The sequence below is a fragment of the Ursus maritimus genome, unplaced genomic scaffold (genome assembly GCF_017311325.1).
Source record: "Ursus maritimus isolate PB19 unplaced genomic scaffold, ASM1731132v1 scaffold_21, whole genome shotgun sequence".
NCBI lineage: Eukaryota > Metazoa > Chordata > Mammalia > Carnivora > Ursidae > Ursus > Ursus maritimus.
In genome coordinates, this window is record NW_024424564.1 from 49,927,510 (window position 1) to 49,941,710 (window position 14,201).

The window sequence follows — 14,201 nt, forward strand, 5'->3', positions numbered from 1 at the left end:
ATCAAACATGTTCCCTGCTCTCAGGGAACACCAGTTTGGCAGGAGAGACAAAAAGATCCTCTACAGGCAGTAACAGCAATGAGAGCTCTCCTGGAGCTGAAGGACTGGTCAAGAGGTATGAAAACACACAGAGAAATAGATCATATCTGATGATGGCATCAGGAGAGGCTTCACTGAGAAGAGAATTAAGATACAGAAATGGGCAGTTTCCCAGTCTATCCCTTCAAGGAAGAAAGTCTAGTGTAGTGTGCCTTAGCTAAGTCATTTAAGAGACAGAGTGGAGAGAAGCTCAAAAGGTAGACTTAAGTCTTTTAACAGCACGCTCAAAAATGAAATTAAGAAAACAGTTCCATTTATAATAGCATCAAGAAGTAAAATACATTGGAATAAATTTAACAAAAGAAATATACTTCTGATCACTGAACATTATAAAACATCATTGAAATTAAAGAAGACCTAAGTAAATAGAAAGACATCCTGTGTTCATGAATCAGAAGACTTAATAGCCAGTTAGAAGATAAAAAAAAAGTTCTGGGATACAACGTACAGCATATTGACTATAGCTGATGATTCTGTTCTGCATATTTGGAAATTGCTGGGAAAGTAGAGCTTAAAAGTTCCAATCACAAGGAAAAACTTTGTAATTGTGTGAGGTGATGGATGTTATCTAAACTTGTGATCATTTTACAATATATACATTTATCAAATCATTACATCATATACGTTAAACTTACACAACATTATAGAGCAACTATATCTCAATAAAACTGGGGGGAAAAGACTTAATAGTGTTCAAATGGCAATACTCCCCAAATTGATCTGTAGATTCAATACAATCCCAATCAAAATCCCAGTTGCCCTTTCCTCCTTCCTTCCTTCCTTCCTCCCTCCCTCCCTCCCTCTCTCACTCCCTCCTTCCTTACTCCCTCCCTTCCTGTCAATCACTCTGCAGCATTCACTGTTGTTATGTGAGCAAGAAAAGAATTCCAAAGAAGAACCTCCTGATGCTCCAGGAGCCCATGGCATCTGTGGGATCCAGGCTTGGGACAACTTTCTAATATGTTTCTTTCGAAAACTTCCCTACATAGACACCCTAGGGCCCTAGGATGGCTATCCTGGAGAATGAACCCAATTGCTGTCCAAATCCTTCTAGCAACAAGGCTAAGAGTGAAGATGTTGAGTAGTACCACTTGTCTCAAGAACTTGAGTGTGGAATTCTTCCTCATGACGTCTTAGGAAAGATTGTCCCTGGTTTCCAGATGGAAGCAACGAGGCAGGCAAGGTGGAGTCGGCCCCTCACAGCAAGGGGGAAAGACGATGAGGAGGGCTGAGCAGGGGCGAGGCGTGCCATCCCCCGGAGAGAGCTATGAAAGCAAGTCTGCTCTCACCTCCATGGGTGTGGACACGGCACACTTGTTCCAAGGAGAGAAGAAGAGTTTTATTTCCACGGCTACCTGGAGAAGGAAATCCATCATCACCCTCAGCAGACAGCAAGAAAAGAAGAAAAAGAATAAGAATGTATCAAGGAGGCTGGGTATTGATTTTAAAATCCGGGCTGACAAGAAAATGATTTGAGTCCATTTCCATTTTGCGGCTGAAGTGTGGTGCCTTCTCTGCCTCTGTCTGACCTCTCAGAGCAGAGTTCATCAAGCATCTCCCTGGCTGACACTCTAATCCTGATTTTCAAATAGCCTCGCCCTGGTCTGTCTAGAATAAGCAAGGACATGCATGTGAGGGGTGTCCTGGGTCTCATCTGGGAAGCAGTCAAGCGGGCCCGTTTGGGGGGCCCTATTTCAAGGCTGATTTAGAATAATACATTTTAAAAGCCCTGCTTAGTCTCACACAGATATGACTATGACCATGACTTTTATTTGTTTCTCGTGTATTGAGTTTGAGAAGTTCTTTGTAGATCTTGGATACCAGTCTTTTATCTGTAGTGTCATTTGCAAATATATTCTCCCATTCCGTGGGCTGCCTCTTAGTTTTTTTGACTGTTTCCTTGGCTGTGCAGAACCTTTTTATCTTGATGAAGGACTCACACTTCTTGTTTCAAACTTAGTACAAAACTAGAGTAATCAAGGGAGATTCTGGAGACCCAGGACCCAGCAGTTCTGAGGTGGTGAATAATAGCTCTTCAAGTCTGCAATAAAAAATGGCCTCCAGTAAGACTACATTACAAAAAATGAGAAAGAAACAGAATGAAAAGAGTGAAAAAGTAGAAGAGGCAGAGCCTGGAAAGTTTGTGACGGAAAAAGTGCTGCACCAATATGTAGCGAATGGGAAGGTGGATTCTTTCCTGAAGTGGAAGGGATTTCTAGATGCTGACAGTACTTGGGAAACAAGAAAATTTAGATTGTCCAGAGTTAATTGAAGCATTTTTTAATTCTCAAAAAGCTTGTAAAGAAAAAGATGGTACAAAAAGAAAATCTTTATCTGACGGTGAATGTGATAATAGCAAATCAAAGAAGGAAAGAGATGCTGCTGATAACAAGAGGCTTTGCCAGAGATCTTGATCTGAATGAGTAATCAGTGCCGCAGACAGCAGTGGAGAATTCATGGTTCTCGTGAAATGGAAAGATTCAGATGAGGCAGGCTTGGTGCTGGCAAAAGAGGCAAATAAAAAGTGCTCTCAAATTGTAGTTGCTTTTTATGAAGAGAGACTAACTTGGCATTCTTGTCCAGAAGATGAAGCTCAATAATTGTTCGCATTGCTTTTTTATGTATGTTTTTATATATATATTTATGTGTGTGTGTATATATATGGGTCTTGGCTTTTTTATTTATTAGTGTGAAGAAATAACATTCTAATGAAAAACCAGTTTGATAGGTTTGTTTTGAAGTAGTATTGGGGGAGTTGTTGGGGTTCTTTTGCATCTAATAGCACTGGTTTCTGTGAACAAATAAAAGCTTTGTGTAGTTGATTCCTTTATCAGAAAAGAATATTTGAGACCATGGTATATTATTCCCCTGCATTCAGGAACACCTTTTCTAAATGTTGGGGGAAGTCTTCATAGTTGTTACTCAATCAGAATTTGTGTTTGACTCCCATATGCCCAAGGACCGTTCTGGGTTTTTTTGTTTACTTGGGTTTTTTGATGTGTATACATAAAATTACATACGTAAGTGGTTTCCTTCCCTCCCTGCCTCCCTTCCTTCCATTCATTCTTTCACATTTACCAAAACAAAAACAGCATTTCATAACCATGGATAAGCCCACGTTTCTGGGATGCCATCATTTTCAGCACCCTAAGAAATAAATCACTTAAAGTTGGATTGAAAATTTTCCTGAAACCTTAACCTTTCAAATTTTGTAAATAATTGGGTAATTTAGATATAATGGAAACAATTTAAATTGGACAATGTAAAAGTAGCCATATCAGAATCTATATCCATATCTACAGTTATAGAAATGCAAGTTTATTTGCAAAACCTCTGAAAGGAAAATTTTATCACAACCTCCCCACCCAAATGAGAAAACTAGACAAGTCTCGGTGTGTTTTAATTAGGTAAGCAAAACTTAGTTAAATGGACATTTAAAGTTTCCTTCTAATGAACCATTCCTTTTCAAGAAGTTGAAATCCCTGTGCTGTATTGGATAAAAGGTCATGATTCATGGAATGACTAAACTTCATTCATGGAAACATAATCATAATCAGATGGTTAGAGATGTTGGCAATTTAGGATCTTCTGGAATAAATGAATGAACAGACTTCTATAATCTAAATTCTTTTTTTTTAAATTTTATTTATTTATTCAACAGAGATAGAGACAGCCAGCGAGAGAGGTAACACAAGCAGGGGGAGTGGGAGAGGAAGAAGCAGGCTTATAGCGGAAGAGCCTGATGTGGGGCTCGATCCCAGATTGCTGGGATCACACCCTGAGCCGAAGGCAGACGCTCAACCGCTCTGCCACCCAGGCGCCCCTATAATCTAAATTCTTGACCTGCATGTCGTTTCTTTACCCCAACTCATTCCTTACATGCAGGCTCAATCTTCTCAGTATTTGGGTTACTGGTTCAGCAGAAGCCAGGAAAAACAGTAACTTTGTAGCAATCCCAGAATGTTATCCAACTGTATATAGTTTACTTTATTATAAACACTGGTAAATAGTAGTTTTATATTCCTTTAAAAAAGCTAGAATAATCAAGGCTGTGTTTCTGACATAAGGATAGTCACCTAGATCAGTAGAATAGAATTGACAGTCCACAAAATAAACCCACATATTTTTTATAAGGATGCCAAGACATTCAGTGGGAGAAAGAACAGTCTTTTTAACAAATAGTGCTAGAACAACTGGATGTCCACATGCAAAAGGATGAAGTTGGACCCTTGTCTCATAGTATATACAAAATTAATTCAAAATGGATCAAAGACCTAAATGAAACAGCCCAAACTATGAACTATAAAACTCTAAGAATAGCATATTAAGAATTAAACTTTGCTATATGTGCAATGGGAAGAGATAGGTTTTTGAGGGTTAATAAGTGATTCAACACACGTGCCCTTTGCCCCCTCTGTGCCAGGTCCTATGCCAGGTGCACAGATGAATCTGCAGCAGTGTGTTCCGCAAGCAGCTCAAGTCTAGTGTGGGAGGTAGACACCTACTCTGATAATTATATCACACCGGAGTAAGTATCATTATAGAGCTGGGTTTCTCAGCCCCGGTGCGATTAACATTTTGCACAACATAATTCTTTTCTGTGGGAGGCTGTCCTGTGCATTGTGGGATATTTAGTGGCATCCCTGCTCTCTCCCACTAGATGCCAGTAGCACTCCCTAAATCAAGAAAATAAAAAATGTCTGTAGACATTTCCAAAAATCTCCTGGGGGAACAAAATCACTCTAATTTGAGAACCACTGTTACAAGGTAAGCACAGTGAGTTTTCTTCTCACAGAAGGGCACTGGGATGAGCCAGTGAAGATGCCTTGGAGTACTGAGATGCCATGTACATTTTTCCCAGTTATGTCTTGGCTATGTTTGTTGGGCTGTCTTGGGTCCTCTGCAAGATTTATTTAGTCCCTTTCTTTTCTTTCTTTTTTTCTATCTTTGTCTCTAGGCTGTGGTCAGTGCCATCAGAAAATTTTTAGAGGGCATCCCAGACCTGCACCTGGTTTACATCCACCATCCCCTCCTGCTTAGGTTCTTCCTGTTGTATCCAGAGCTGATGAGTAGGTTTGGACACCGTGTCCTGGAACTTTGGTTCTCCTGGGAAGAGAGCAGCTATGAGGAGCTGGATGATGTCCCCTCTGCTGGGCAGTCTCCCCTTCCTGCCAGCATAACAGCCCTATTCCACATGCTCAGAAGCAGCCCCAGCATCCTGCTCATTTTGCTAGTAGGTGACCACTTGCTCATTTCTGCATTCAGAGATGGTGGGCTCTCTCTCTCTCTGTCTCTGGGTGTTGGTTTACTGAGGTCGGGAGGCAACTGCAGTTGCTTCTGTCTGCCTTTGGATATATTGCTGTTTCCATGTGAATGGGAGGTCCTTTGGCTGGTGGGTGCCTGGTTTCTATGAATCCGTACTCTTTTTTAAGTCTAATGGAGGTTTGGTCCCTGACAGATCCATCCCTCTGTACTGCTCAGGGGACAGAACTATGAAATGCTGACCCCAGTCACCACTTCCTCTTACCTCCCTGTCTTCTCTCAAGCAGATTCTACTAATAAGTGTTTAATGTCAGAGGAGACCCTTGGGGCAAGTTAATGGAGATGGCTGATTGTAGAGGGTCCAGGCTTTTTTTTTTTTTTTTTCCATGACTCACAGGATAATGTTACATGTGCAACACAGAATTGTCAGAAATTCCGGTGCTTTTTTTTTAATGAAATAAGACATTCCTATAATTCCTGTCAGGTGTATCAGATAAGTCAGCTAACTGCCTGTCGTCTGCAGTTTCCAATACACTAGTTTTAGCTCCATCTTTTCATTCACTCAAGAAATCATGTTAGAAAATAAATTAATGAGAGTGACATTATTTTATTATAGAGGTAATGCTGTAATTTCTTGTTATTTTAAAAAAGAAAAGCATTTGCACCATTTGATACTTTGTATTTAATGAGTGATTACTAGTGGCAGGTGCCAAACTGCAGCACAGCAACACAGGAGACATTTAGTTTAAAACCATTGCTTTCAGTGCCAGCTCACCAACTTTGCCCTCCCCTAGTCCAGAAAGAATGACAGCCCATTAGGGAAGAGTGGGGATTCCTCCAATGTTCTTAATCATCAACAAACATGATTTGTTGAGTGTTTTTTTATTGGACTGGCTTTATTAGAGTGATTATAGTGGAAATAACACCTTCATGTTGTATACCTCACTTCCTTAGGTATGTACTTCTGTCCATATTCACACATGCATGCACACACTCCCTCCTCAGACTTAAATCTTCACCTTCCGCCCCCGAGATCTCTCATCTTGTGAGGTCACACGTGTTGGCTTGATAGGGGCTGCATTCATGCTCTGGCTCAAATTCTTCCTTTGAGGAGGAAGAAAGGAGAGGAATGGGTTAAAAATAAAGCGTATGATGTTCTATAATAGAGGAGGAAGGCAATATGGGTGCCAGGGAGAGTAGCAATGGACAGAGTGAAGATACTGGATTTTCTTTGCAATGAAGCGTTCAGGGTTAGTTTCTCACACAGAGTAGGTACTTAAAAATATTTGCTGACCTGTTGAATTAGAGTTCTGGACAGAAGTCTCTCTCAAAAAAAGCAGATCTTCTGATAGAGATATTTATGGTACTTTTTTTTCTTTTTAAGCAAATGAAGAGATAGGTTTAGGGAGATTTTCCATAGGTCACAAAAGTTCAGATTAAAACCCAGATTTTGGCTCCCTGTGTAATGTTCTTCCCAGTACACTGAGCTAACTCTCAGAACAAGAGAAAACAACCCTGATCCAGTGTTTTCCATCTAACAGGACAGCTGTTTATTTGAGCAGAGGGGATACAGGAAAGAACTGGACCTAGAGCCTGCCCCACAGGCCGGGGAGGAAATCAGACACGACAACATTAATACCTGTCGTAACAGTGTGGTAGTAAAGGTCAGGCGGAGTGGTTGGGTGGCAGGGAGGGCAGAGAGGTGTCATATATGTCATATATTGCAAAGGATTTGACAAGTGAAAGTGTTGCAGGAGGATCCCGCCAGGTCAGCACAGCAGCATGCAAGTGCTTACTGTAATTCAGGGACAGTGAGTGGTCTGGTGAGGTTTTGGAGAATGGAGGGTTTGTCACAGGAGTTGAGGTTGGAGTAGGATGGGGAGGAGCAGGGCGTTAGAAGCCTTGAGTTTAGTTGTTCACGTTTTCTTTTATCATACATTTATTTGGTACTTACTAGGCACTAAGCATTGGGAATACAAAGATAATTCAGATATGGTTGGTCCTTGCCCTTGAGGAAATCACAGATGCTTGTTTCATCTGTCACCTTGTAGAGACTTCTAAAGCATCCCTAGAAGGAGAGAATCAAAGAATGGTGAGGCTAGAAAAAATCTCAGATCATGACACTGGGCTGTGGGAGTGACAGAGGAGTCTAAGTCCCTATAGACTCACTTCTGGTTGCTCTGGTTGTCTTCTGCTGCGACCCAGACTCTCACTGGTCCCTAAATTCCTAACCCTTTCCATGTTCATGTCCTTCTATTTATAGCCAAACCCCTAGAAGTAGTTTTCTGCTCTCAAAATTGTCATCTCTTACTTATTCCTACACCCATTGGCTTTTGCCTCTGTTGCTACTTGAAACCATTCTTACCAGGATCAACAGTACTGTTCTTGTGACTAATTACAGTGGACTTTTTGGTTCTCATCTTACATGACCTATTATTATTTGATGATTGTCCACTTTTTATTGACACACTCTTGGTTTTGGCAATACCAGAGCTCTCAATTTTTCTCTTACTTCTCTTGGTGTTTCTCCCAGTCTCTTTTATAGTTTTCTTTCTGGCCGTCCTTGAAAGTTGATGTTCCTCAAAGTTTTGTCCTAGGCTCTCTCTTTTTTTTTTTTAAGATTTTATTCATTTATTTGACAGAGATAGAGACAGCCAGCGAGAGAGGGAACACAAGCAGGGGGAGTGGGAGCGGAAGAAGCAGGCTCATAGCGGAGGAGCCTGATGTGGGGCTCGATCCCATAACGCCGGGATCACGCCCTGAGCCGAAGGCAGACGCCTAACCGCTGTGCCACCCAGGCGCCCCAAGTCCTATGCTCTCTTTTTACTCAGTGTCTTCTTTCTGGGCTGTGTCAATAATTCTCATGGATTTGGTTGCCTCCTGCTATATGCTGATGACTCAAATCTCTGTGTCCATCTGTGACCTTTCTCCTGAGCTCCAGACCCATATAACTAACCATCTCTTTGACATTTCTATCTAAAATGGAGCTCATTATCTTCCTCCCCCAAGTTTTCTTTCTCAGTCTGGGTCTTTCTAGGGTAGAGATCCCTCCCTAGATGAAGACTATCCTAGGCCACTAGCTTCAAGGAACATAAGTACTTAAAGGAAACAAGCCAAAGAGAAAATGAATTTTAAGAGACCAAATCCTTAGAAAGACCCTGTCTCAGGTCAGCTGGAGCAGGTACCCCACCCCTTGTTGTGGTGACCCAGTTTTTGTCTTTGAATGTGAAGCACCTCACCTCCCCTCCTTCCTGGGCAGAGAGGAAGAAGCCTTGTGTTTTGCTGGCCTAGATTTCAGCAGGAAAGATCTATCCTTAGGGCTGGATGCTACATAGAGACCCAGGAAGATGATGACTTTTCTGAGCTTCGGTTTCCTTGTAAATAAAGTGAAGCTAACATGTGGATAAATATATGGGAATAATATGTGGAAAGTATATGTAGGGACACTCTTGCTATCCTGTACACAGTAGGCTATCATTCACTGATCATTGACTGACTCTGAATCAGCGAGAGGATGTTAATCTCAGAGCAGTTTATTGAATTGCTCAAGGTCATATAACAAATAAGGGTCATGACTGTGATTGGAGCCTAAAGTTAATGAGTTTTTCACTAAATTAGATCCTGGAAACATCAGTGGTGAAAAAGAATAACAAGGAACAACTTTGCTGTCTGTTTATATATATAATTCTTACCATTTCTCCCCAGCTTCTAGCCACAGGAGGGGAAAAGAGTCTAAAAATATGTGTTGGTACCAATTTCTGTTTTTGATATGGGTAATTAACAGCTGAAAACAAAGCTGTTAATTGCCACTCTTATCAATGGGTGGTCTTTCATGTAGGTTGTTTAAATGTGAAAAACAGTGATGTCACAGAAGCTCTGTTTGTTCCCTCCTTAGCCACATCACCCTGCTTGATCCAACCCCAGAAAATTCTGGACAGCTTTGGGCAGGAGAGACTGCAGAGTGGACCATGTTCCATCCAGCGCCTTCCCCACTGACTCATGCAGTGGGGTGCACCCCTTCCCCCGCTCCGCCCCCCTGGCATTCACCATAGCCACCAAAGCCTGAGTAGTCCTCTTCCTTTTGTTTTTTTTTTTTTAAAGATTTTATTTATTAATTTGACATAGAGAGACAGCCAGCGAGAGAGGAAACACAAGCAGGGGGAGTGGGAGAGGAAGAAGCAGGCTCCTACCGGAGGAGCCTGATGTGGGGCGCAATCGTAGAACACTGGGATCACGCCCTGAGCCCAAGGCAGACGCTTAACGACTGTGCCACCCAGGCGCCCCCCTCTTCCTTTTGGACTGTTAAAATTAAACTCAGGGTTCTGAGGGACCAGCTCTCTGGTTAGGCAGCCAAGTGGTGGTGAAGGAGCAGGAGCAAGAAATTGGTTTGGCTTTGGGCCCTGTGACTTTGGGCAAATCATAAGCACTCTGGGCTTTAGCCTCATACCCTGCAAAGAAAAAGGGTTGATGTAAATGAACTGAGAGTCTCTCTGACTCTCCTATTCTGTGATCGTCTCCTTCCAGAGATGTTTTCTGAGTCCCTATAAGGTGACAAAGATGAAGCCAACCTCATCCCTGTTTCTCATTAACTCATCGCAGAGTAGAATCTGCAGTGCCACTGCTGTCTTAATAGGCAGGCTACTTATTCTGCCTGTTTCCTCATTTGAAAAATGAGGATGACACCTACCTGGAAGAGTGATGAAGATACAGATAATGTATCAACAAACATACAGCTACAGTTTGAACACATCACAGTACCTGGCATTATTAGTCCCTAACTGAGTGATTGCTATTGATTTATAGTTGTTTCTCTAGCAGCTGTGGATGTTTGTGAAGGGCCAAGCCCAGATGCCCCCGTGTCACCCAGTAATCAGCACATCTGGAGTTGTCTGGCTGGGTGCCCTATAGCCATGTCTCTCTGTGTGTCAGCTGTCCTCCCTGGAAAGGGAGTCTGTGTGTGACCTTGGATTCATAGCACCCAGCATGTTAGCCTGTCCAAAGAAATTGGCTTGTTTGAGCTGGTAGGTGCCAGGAGCTATCAGTAGGATAGTCTCTGGTGTGGCTTCTGACTGGCTTTGCCTTTAACATATACTCATTAAAATGATTCTGAAAGCAAATAAAAAACAATGTCCTTTCCTACCTTCTGAACCCAAGGCCTTTACAGCTTGGGGCAGAAATAGCCAGATGCCATGGAAGAGAAGGGGCCTGACCTGGTCCTCACTTCCCTTCCTGTGCCCCGAATCTGTCCTAACCCATCCTCTTCCTGCCCTGTGACATCTCCATCCCCCTTTCTTTTCCTGCCTTAAGGCACATTCAGGTCCCCTGTCCTGAAATAACCTCTTCTTGACCCTAAAACTTATATTTGTCAGAGAGAGGCATCCTGGAAAGTAGAAAGAGCTTTGGGCTTGAAGGTAGGAGATTCAAATCTTAGCTGTGCCACTTACTGGCTCATGTGACCTTTAGCACACCACATAATCTCTCTGAGTCTCTGTTTCTTCCTATTTAGGATAAACCTGTTCAACATATTAGTACATAATAGGTGCCGAGTAAGGGAGCGCTCCCTTACCCAGGTTTTGTGACACCATCATCCTGGGTCCTTCCCCAGTCCCTCTCTTCTTCACTGTCTACCTGTCCCCAGTTGTGATGTCCTCTGAGCTCTGGCTTCCTTTTTTCCTGCTCAGGATCTCATCTATTCCAGCCCAGTGGACACAGCTCGCAAGGTACTAATTGTCCTAAGGACCTTTTTGAGGAAGAATGAGGATGTCGAAGTGGGTGGTCTCATCCGAGGCCACTTCCTGTTGATCCTACAGCATCTATTGGTGGAACATGGGGCCTCTCCCTCAGGAGGTCAGTCTGGAGCTGTCAGGGGCATGTTTTGACCTGAAACTCAGGACTGGCATCTCTGCCCTGATGAGCTCCACTCCAGAAGAAAGAGTCAGTTTTCTCTGCAAAATAAAAGTCAGGCCAGTGTGGCATCAAGCTAAATCATACCTCCTTCCTCTCATCAGAGCATGAGAGCTCAACATACTTGGATACATATGTGTGTGTGTGTGTGTGTGTGTGTGTGTGTGTGTGTGTACGTGCAGAGTGCGTGTGTTTATGTTTAATGTTTCTGTGTGTTTAGTATAGGTGGGTGTGTTCAATCTATGCATGCATGTCCCCACCCTGCATGGTGTGCGCCCAGAGCTATTTGTCACAAGAATGGTAGCCCCGAGTTGGGAAGAAGAAAGTGGGAAATAATGGGGGAGGCCAGGAAGGGAGCAGCAGCCTGCAGGGGCAAGGAAGGGGGTGGATCTGAAATGTGTTAGAAGCTGCCAGTGAGATCCAGAAGGATAGTTTCCAAATCTGGAATGGGACTCCCTGGAGTCAAGGAAGTTTGACGTTTGGTACAGTTTAAAGACACTGAAAAGGTTAGCATTGGTTTATCTTTTCCTATTTTTAAAAAGTTAAATTTTAAGATTTCCAAGCAATTAAGAGGAAGTGGGATCCAGTCCTGACAGAGGATGGAAGTTTGGAGGAAGATTTAAGGGTGTCTGGAGGAGCTGAGCCTTTCCTTTTCAGGGAAGGATAAGTCATATCTGATAATAGTGTGTAAAAGCCATGAGATTTTGTGGAAATATAGTTGAAAAAACGTGGGCATTGAACTCAGACTTAGGTTCAAGGCCTGGCCCTGCCACTAACTGGCTGTGGGAGCTTGGACAAGTCACTCAGCCTCTCTGAGCCTGTTTTCTTAACTACAAAATAGAAATAATCCCTATTTCACAAGGGGGATTAAGTGAATTATTAAATTTCTGGTACCCAGCCCAGAGTTGACGCTCAATATGTCAGTTGCTCCTGTGCCCAAGGAAGAAGGCAGGAGGTAGGGGTGAATCCCAACAAACATTTATAGTAGAGTAGGGTGTCTGTCTGACCTTGGGATGATCTGAGTATTAGGTCTCCTGACTAGCCCTCCTTGTTCCTCACAGCCTCAGGGAACCTGCCATTGCTACTGAGCCTCCTTTCTTTAGTGCAGCTGAAGAACACGTCAGAGCAAGAACTGGACAGCATGGCCATGAAGCTTCTTCACCAAGGTGCTTTGGCTTGGGACAATGCCTGAGGGACCAGGGCTGGGCATGCTCCTTTATTCCATCATTCAGCCCTTTGGAAGAAGCTAGTGGGTCACTGTTCCTGTGGGCTTCTTGCTATGGGACCTTTTAGATCTTTCTCTGGTTGTACTGTGGGAGTGTTTGGGAAATGAAACAAAACAAAAACAGAACACTGTGTGAAAGGCACAGCTCTGGAGTCGGAAATGCCTGGGTTTGTTCTCAGTCACTAGTTACCTAACCTTGGGCAGTCACCTAGCTTTAGGTTCCTCACAGGTAAAACAGTAGTACTTAGCTGATTTAGGGTTGAGATAAGAGATAGATGTCTAATGCTCACAATGCTTGGCACACGGTAGACCTCCAGAGCAACTCTCTGTGCAGACTCCCTTTTCCTGGCACAAGCTCAGTTCTCCAGCTCACTCCACAGCAGGCTCAGGATATGATGATCCACTTCACAGTTCTCTAGGCCTCTTTCACTCATACCCAAACCTCATTAGGACCTTTCATTGCCGATTAATGCAGTTGCCACTTTATAGGCTGCATCCTTAGGAAGATTTATTGAGGAAATACTGAGATCAATAAGAAAAATGTTGTGTCTTCAGTACCTGTGGACTGTCAGGTGCTCTGGCCACAAGTGAGGACGGTTCTTTCCCCGCCTGGAGCCCTGGCCACCTCATGAGATTGATGTCAGGCTTAAAAAGTGCCTTCGGGCCTGGCCTGGTGCCGGTCCTCCCAGCCTGTCTGTCAGGTCAAGGGTAACACTCAGCTGGGAGGGAAGACTGCCTGTGACAAAATCAAACCGCTGTCTAAAGGGCCTCTGGAGGGGGTAATAATGATCTGAAATGTAATATACATTTATATGTAACCCTTTTATTTGAGAGCATTGCAAGTAGAGGACAGGGGTGAGGAGGGGGCTGCTTGTCTGGTTGACCACAAGCCACTCAGAAGTCAAGTGTGATGTGGCTGCCAAAACAGTGAATGGAAACTTATGTAGGTTTCCTATTGAGGCGACGCGGGGCAGGGGAGCAAAGAGTGCCGAATCCTAGGAGGAAAGGGATGTGTTCTATAGAAGTCTGCTCTACAGTGTAGTAACTACTCTGATGAGGGTGGAGGAGCATGAAGAGGCATCTCATCTTGCCTTGAGAGGTTACAGAGGGCTTCATGGAGGAGGTAAACTTCGAGCTGAATCTCCAATGCTGAATAGGAGTTAAGGAGTTAGCCAGATGAGGGTGATATGAGAGAATATGGCAAATTCAGGGAGCTGCCCACTGATGGTGTTGGAGTCCCCTGGGAAGGTGGTGAGTGCCCCATTGCTGGAAGATTTCAGAGTCTGGATCTTTTCCTGCTAGGAGTGGCAGGTTGACCTGGATGAGCTCTGCAGACTCTCCACCCTGGAGTCTTTGCTGGCATGAATGCTGTTACGGGATGCCTTTATTTATTTTTTTTTTTTAAAGATTTTATTTATTTATGTGACAGAGAGACAGTCAGTGAGAGAGGGAACACAGCAGGGGAGTGGGAGAGGAAGAAGCAGGCTCCCAGCGGAGGAGCCTGATGTGGGACTCGATCCCGGTACGCCGGGATCACGCCCTGAGCCGAAGGCAGACGCCTTAACGACTGCGCTACCCAGGCGCCCCACGGGATGCCTTTAGAGCATGTAAACCTGTGTAGCCTGTTCTAATGTACGGCCCTGGGCTGCTTGCCTTCAGGTTTGCTACTGTGTTTCTTTTCCTTGGCTGCATTACCAGGGACACGTAGTTT

General features: G+C 43.6%; 1 protein-coding gene and 1 pseudogene across 1 annotated transcript in view; both read left to right on the forward strand.

Annotated features, from left to right (window-relative positions):
• The window catches only part of MEI1 (meiotic double-stranded break formation protein 1), a 70,731-nt gene that overhangs the window by 40,180 nt on the left and 16,350 nt on the right, over window positions 1–14,201 (forward strand). Inside the window, exons 20-22 of the mRNA XM_008702939.2 lie at window positions 5,057–5,332; window positions 11,043–11,208; window positions 12,327–12,431. Of these exons, the coding sequence (XP_008701161.1) occupies window positions 5,057–5,332; window positions 11,043–11,208; window positions 12,327–12,431 (547 nt within the window). The remainder of the gene's footprint in view (window positions 1–5,056; window positions 5,333–11,042; window positions 11,209–12,326; window positions 12,432–14,201) is intronic.
• LOC103674075 lies at window positions 2,153–2,699 on the forward strand (annotated as a pseudogene).